General features: G+C 43.2%; 1 protein-coding gene across 1 annotated transcript; it reads right to left on the bottom strand.

Moving 5' to 3' along the window:
- Positions 1-5582: 5582 nt before the first annotated feature.
- Positions 5583-6895, bottom strand: LOC139646878 (E3 SUMO-protein ligase KIAA1586-like). Its single transcript, XM_071522658.1, is given in 7 exon segments — positions 5583-5788; positions 5791-5875; positions 5877-6113; positions 6115-6271; positions 6273-6546; positions 6549-6679; positions 6681-6895. Coding segments are annotated over 7 exon segments (1305 nt in total).
- Positions 6896-7318: the final 423 nt, after the last annotated feature.

The raw sequence follows: 7318 nt of genomic DNA, 5'->3' as shown, positions 1-7318 counted from the left end.
CCTGCTTCAAATATGTACTTGTACATCCTTTTTATCTTGTACTTTTATTAAATACCGTTGCACCGCGTTTTACAGCTCTGTGACATCCTACCTCACTTATTTTTATATTTTCAACTTACTATTGTATATTGAGTCCTCTTGTGTTCATTTTTATTAGCCTTTTTTATCATTTTATCTTTTTGTATGAATGTAAATCATGTGTGTGCAAGATTGTATTGTATGGTACTGTGAGCCGCACTGCACTAATTTCCAATCAACTCTGTTGAAATGGCAAATAAAGTATTGAACTGAATTGAATTGGATCATCCAATCATCCGTCTTGGTCCTGAGGGAAAACCTGAGCTGCCAACAAGTGAATTTCCCAGGAATTTATTGAAAGGCTGTCTGCATGTCTGACAGTCTGTTTAATTCACCTACACTGAGCTGGGTGAAGGGAGAGAGGTCTGCTGAGCGCACTGGGCAGCCGGGAAGGTGAGACGAATAATAACTGCAATATTCTGGTAATATTCCTGCACTGTTTCAGTCGTGAGTTTCTAGCACCATTAGAGGCAGGGATCTCTCTCTCTCTCTCTCTCTCAGGCAATTATTGTCCTTTCCAGTCACTGAGACAGACTATATTTCACAGTTTTTTTCCAATGTCCTAGTTATTGGCCTTATTTGGAGCACTGGGAACACTGTTATCATGTTTTGGCCTTTGGAGAGTTTCAGTAAACAGATATTTATCTTTGGTTTTTCACACGTGAAACAAAGAAGAACAAAGGCCGTTTTGATTTACTTTTTGAAAAAATGGCAATCTACTTCAGTGGGAAACAAAAAATGGAAAGTGGTCAGGGGCATGCTTTTTTTGGACTGCTTTAACATAGGCGGAGTTTGGGGGGGAGCAGGGGCAGCACTGAAGAGCTGAAGTTTTGTGTTATTGTTTTTTTTTTTAAACAGATTGTGATTCTCTTCCTGAAACACTTTCAGCAAGAGAATCACACCATATTAATATATAGTGCCCCCCCTGCTCCCCTCCAAACTTCGGCTGTGGATTACAAGATTTGTCATTTTTATATGTATTTTCTGCCTTTTTAGGGATTGTGTTCATTGTAAGTTTGCAATTATCTAATATTTGGACATTTTAATACACTTTACTGATCCACCAGTGGGGAAATTCTCATTTCAGTTTTTCATTTCAGTTCTACATAGTTGGGGTGCAGAGTGTGCCAGGTAGTTCGAAGCCCCTGCAGCAGGTTGGGATTAAGTATCTTTCTCAAAGGCTGGTCATAGTTGTGCACAATATAACAATAATAGCTGACAGTGCCTTCCTTAAGACAAGTATGAGACAGCCTTGTACATGTTATGTCACCACTTTATCCAAAATCCCAGTGATGAAGGTCCTTAAGAGTATCAGGGTTTTTATACAATCTTTACTAATGCATGTGTATTGTCTGAAAAGTTTTCTCCAGAGTTGTTTACATACTGTACAGAACCACAATAAAAAGCAGAAAGTGAGAATGACTGCAGCTACCTGCTTGAGCTGAGCTTTGTGGGAATTATCAGCAGAGAGCAGTGTGAAGGTGTCTTTAAGGAATCAGGAAGTGTTTGCATTACTCATATTTACTATAACATCCTCTCACTGATGTCATCTTTTGTTTATTCATTCAGAGACTCTTGCAGAGTGCCAGCGTAGACTCAAATCCAACCCGAAGAAGAAGTTTCAGCGTTTGTTTGAGAGAATCACAAAATCAGGAAAGTCGACACTTCTGAACGAGATCTACACAGAGCTCTACATCACAGAGGAAGAGACTGGAGAGGCCGACAATGAACATGAAGTCAGACAGATTGAAACTGCATCCAGGACATCAGTGAGACCAGAAAACACAATCAAAAGTGAAGATATCTTTTAACTCGTACCTGGAGAAGATGAATCAACCAGACTATTGATGACAAAGGGAGTGGCTGGCATTGGGAAAACAGTCTTAACACAGAAGTTCACTCTGGACTGGGCTGAAGACAAAGCCAGCCAGGATATACAGTTCACATTTCCATTTACTTTCAGAGAGCTGAATCTGCTGAAAGGGAAAAAGTACAGCTTGGTTAAACTTCTTCATCACTTCTTTACTGAGACCAAAGAAGCAGAAATCTGCAGGTTTGACAAGTTCCAGGTTGTGTTCATCTTTGACGGTCTGGATGAGTGTCGACTTCCACTAGACTTCCACAACAACGAGATCCTGACTGATGTTACAGAGTCAACCTCAGTAGATGTGCTGCTGACAAACCTCATCAAGGGGAAACTGCTTCCCTCTGCTCGCCTCTGGATAACCACACGACCTGCAGCAGCCAATCAGATCCCTGGAGAGTTTGTTGACATGGTGACAGAGGTGAGAGGGTTCACTGACCCACAGAAGGAGGAGTACTTCATGAAGAGATTCAGAGATGAGGAGCAGGCCAGCAGAATCATCTCCCACATCAAGACTTCACGAAGCCTCCACATCATGTGCCACATCCCAGTCTTCTGCTGGATCACTGCTGGAGTTCTGGAGGATCTGTTGAAAACCAGTGAGAGAGAAGACCTGCCCAAGACCCTGACTGAGATGTACATCCACTTCCTGGTGGTTCAGTCCAAACAGGTGAACGTCAAGTATCATAGGAGAGATGAGACAGATCCACACTGGAATACAGAGAGCAAGAAGATGATTCTCTCTCTGGGAAAACTGGCTTTTGAGCAGCTGGAGAAAGGCAACCTGATCTTCTATGAAGCAGACCTGACAGAGTGTGGCATTGATATCAGAGCAGCCTCAGTGTACTCAGGAGTGTTCACACAGATCTTTAAAGAGGAGTGTGGGATGTACCAGGACAAGGTCTTCTGCTTTGTCCATCTGAGCATTCAGGAGTTTCTGGCTGCTGTTTATGTCATCGTCTCATTCATCGACTCTGGTGTCAATCTGCTGTCAGAAGCCTCCAGGTTGTTTACACTATTCAGAGTCAAATCGACAGTAGCATACCTCTACGAGTGTGCTGTGGACAAAGCCTTACAGAGTCCAAATGGACACCTGGACTTGTTCCTCCGCTTCCTCCTGGGTCTTTCACTGCAGACCAATCAGACTCTCCTACGAGGTCTGCTGAAAAAGACAGCTCACAGACCAATCAGAAAACAGTGCAGTACATCATGAAGAAGATCAGGGAGAATCCATCTCCAGAGATCTGTTCCACTGTCTGAATGAGCTGAATGACCGTTCTCTAGTGGAGGAGATCCAACAGTACCTGAGTTCAGGAAGTCTCTCCACAGCCAAACTCTCCCCTGCTCAGTGGTCGGCTCTGGTCTTCATCTTACTGTCATCAGAAGTGAAGCCGGATGTGTTTGACCTGAATAAATACTCTGCTTCAGAGGAGGCTCTTCTGAAGCTGCTGCCAGTGGTCAAAGCCTCCAATAAATCTTTGTAGGTAATAGGTACCTTTGTAGGTAAATACATTAAATGTTGGAGACTCTCTCAGGTATGGAGAGGCAATGTCTGCTAGAAGGCTGAGAGTCACACACATTTTCTCTGTCACACTGAGAAGCTGAGGAATATTGATTAATGTCTAGCAGCAGTTATGACAATCTTTGAAAATCATTCATAGGGAAGGTTATTCAATTTCCATGTTTCCATCATCAAAGAGAATATGCTCTTGTGACTCTTGTGTGTTCACTCGCCCAGTGTGGACCATGGTGGAGTGCAGAGGTTGAAACCAGGTCTGAGGAAGTGCAAGCGTGTGTTTAGCTTGAATCATGAAAACAGAGCAGCACACAATCAACTAATGAAACCCCATTTACACAGCAGTATGTGACAGCCATTCTTTTAAATCTTACTGTGAGAAAAGATGATGGCTGATGCATTATTTTGAAACTGTTTAGCAATTTAACAGCCAAGCTGTAATAAATAAATAAATACAACAGGTCTATTAGATCAGAAACTGCTGCTGTATTATGTCTTGTTCTCTCCATCAGATGCCTGTGAACTCACACTGGACCCAAACACAGCACACAGAAACCTTTTCCTGTTTGAAGACAACAGAAAGGTGAGAGGTGAGAGAGAAGCAGCCATATCCTGATCACCCAGAGAGATTTGACTTCTGGCATCAGCTGCTGTGTACAAATGGTCTGACTGGTCGCTGTTACTGGGAGGTTGAGTGGGAAAGAGGGGTTTATATAGGAGTGACTTACAGAGGAATCAGGAGAGGAGAGGGTGAAGACTGCGGGCTTGGAGGGAATGAAAAGTCCTGGAGTCTGTACTGCTATGGTGATGGTTACTCTGGTACAATAACAGGAGAACAGATATACGTTCCTCCACAGTGCGAATTATACAATGACAATCGGGGGGGTCAACTTTTTCTCCAGGGCGTAAAGAGAACCCTTTACAGCGCAGGCGCGTGCTTCAGTGAACTGAAGTCTTACAATCCTTACAGTATCTCGCTTGTTTAACGTAATGTCTGCAGTCTGTAGATGATGATAAATCAAATCCATTACACCAGCTCATGGAGCACGTACCACACAACAACTTTTGTAGTCAGGGGTCACCAACAAAGTATTCTAGAGCAAAACTGCCAGCAAGTCAGACCCACACACACACACACACACACAACAGCAGACCATCATTTCCACTCAACCACAGACCTATACAATGCTGTACCAGAACCAAAGACACTATCAACATGCCAAAGAGGTGGGCAGATGTGTTACTACCATACAGCATCTAGGCCTGTGTCTGACTAACATTAAAGGCATAGACCACCCAATAATCTAAATTTGTCAGCTGTTTTCTTACTTTGAAAATAGTCTAATAGAAAAAATAAATCAACATTCCTCATTGTAGATCCTGTACTGGTCCCAATACCAAAATGAATGGATAAGATAGGACTCAGTCTATAGGCTCAAAAGCCTAAGCTAGAGTGACTCCCATCTTTCCATTCATTCAGAAGTGAGAAACATATGGTTCCTATGGAAAAGATCCTGTAGAATATGGATTTATTTTTTCTAATAGACTATTTTCAAGGTAAGAAAACAGCTAACAAAGTTAGATTTTTGGGTGGTCGATACCTTTAAGTAGTAGCTAGGCTAATGTTTCAGTTTTCAAAGTAGCCTAATGCAAAAGATTCTATCAATTTAGTCTTACTTTAAAAAATTGACCACAGAGGTTTGGGTTGACTCTCCTGGGCTTTCCTCCCTGTCACCCACAATGTTGAAAGACGATGGCCAGCTTTCACCCAGGACGTCACAAATGGAGTAGGGTCAAAGATCTCCAAAGGTGGTCCATTGATGTTCACAAAAAGAAGACAGGACAGACGTTTTGCACAGAGCCTGTTGCGAGATTTCCTGTCCGTGTCATTAACTGCCGAAAATTCCCTCTCACATTCGGCAGAGGTAGCCAAGTAGGTCTTACTGGCAATCAGAAGTCTCTTCAGAGTCTCTCCCTACTGTGTCCCTTGTAGTTTAAACTCTCTGAAGTCCTCGATTGCTTCTCTGGTTGGTTCACCAAGGAGTTTGGCCATCTTGTGCACCTCAGTTTCACCAAACAAGACAAGCTCTTCACGCGTTTGTGGCCAGCTGGACTCACGTGGCCTCAGTAACTGAACAAGGTTGTGACTTGGCAGGCGGGCAGTTCCTTTAAAACATCTTTCATGCAAGCCAAATCACACAAAAAACTTGCATTGGTGAGGTACTTCAACAGCCCAGTGTACTTCTTCCTGACACTGTCAGAATGAGATTGGTCCTCACTTTCAGTTTTAAAATGTTTTGCCAGAGCAGGGAAACTCTTCCACACTGCTAACTACTGGCAACCCATCTTATGGTGAAGACCTGGTCAATCTTCAGAATTTGAATGTTTGGGTCATTTGCTGCTTCTAACAACCGTGCAGTTTTTATGGGACTGATGAAACAAGCTGTATAGATTTGAGATGAACATTTCGAAATGATTGCAGCCAGACACAGATTTCAATGAGTCATGTACAGCTAACTCCAATCGGTGAGCTAAGCAGTGAATGTATTTTACGTTGGGAAAGTCACGTTTTAGTTTAGCGATGACTCCATTTTTGTAGCCCGTCAAAACTGAAGCTCCATCAGCTGCAATGCTAATGAGATTTCTGTGCAAAAAAATCATCATCGAAGCCAGCTTCCTGTAAACTTCTTCTAAATGCATTATAAATGGAATTAGCATCAGTGCCCTCTTTCAATTCAACCAGATCTATAAAAATGTCACCATCTCCAGTTACATCGCATCCGAGGAATATGATCATGTATGCTAGACCAAACACTGCTCTCATCAATTGTTAAGCTAATGCGGGAGTTCTTTTCTTTTATATTTGACACCACTTTTTTCTTCATTTTATTTGCTATGTGGTCCAAAGTTTCAGCACAGGAGTGGTCTGAGCGGTGCACATTTCCCACTACAGTTCCATTCAGTTCTTGCAGTTCTTGCATCTTTCTAAATGCCAGTCTTTCTTTTGCAATTGCATATGCAGTTCTGAATGAGGTTGCTGTTTCCTGGATTAAACTTGCATTCATTTCCATCACTTTTTTGGGCAGCGTTTCTGTTTCTGGCTGGCTATTTCAGTAGCCCTCTGATGTGATGCACTATTTCTGTGTTTGTAAAGTTTCTTTGCCAGTGTCTTTTTACAACTACCGCCCACTACTCCATTGATCCATTCATCAGAAAGTGCATTCCAGGTCGGACAGTAACAAAGTCTTTGCATCTCTGCATGAGCTGCATCCCATTTTACCATTCTTTGTGTACAGCCAAGGGGTTCCTGTCCTTCCAGCCATGCCACTGCTCTCTTGTCCAGCAATGAGGTGTTTGTTGTCCTGTCTTCTCTGGTGAATCATGTGATCAGGGCTCGAGCTTAAGGACCTCCCGTCGTCCCGGGGCCGATAGGCCATAGGTCAATCTATGAAGGATGACCTGGTGGAGAAACTAAAAAACACACGCTTCTTCTCTGTCATGTCCGATTCCAGTGTCTGGAGATGGTCTACATGACATACTGTCTGTGGAAGATGGCAAACCCGTCAATCATTTTGTGGACATTGTTTCATTGGAGCATGCCCACAGCCAAGGCATCATTGACGCCACACTTGTTGGTTTGAGGAATGTGGGCCTGACGGAGCAAGACTTGAAATCCCGGATGGTTGGCATCGGCTGTGATGGCGCATCTGTGATGATGGGAGTTCACAATGGAGTGGCAGCCAAGCTGAAACAACTGTGTCCTTCACTTGTACCAATCTGATGTGTGGCTCACAGACTGGAGCTGTCAGCGCTTGACAACATCAAATCAGTGCCTCTGCTGGCTGAATTGAAGGAGACAC

This window comes from Centroberyx affinis, unplaced genomic scaffold (assembly GCF_046629955.1).
Source record: "Centroberyx affinis isolate AG114_WGS23_722 - 3 ecotype Tasmania unplaced genomic scaffold, CSIRO-AGI_Caff_v1 ptg000098l_1, whole genome shotgun sequence".
Lineage (NCBI taxonomy): Eukaryota > Metazoa > Chordata > Actinopteri > Beryciformes > Berycidae > Centroberyx > Centroberyx affinis.
The sequence above is the reverse complement of the archived record's forward strand: the minus strand, read 5'-3'. Positions and strand labels throughout refer to the sequence as shown.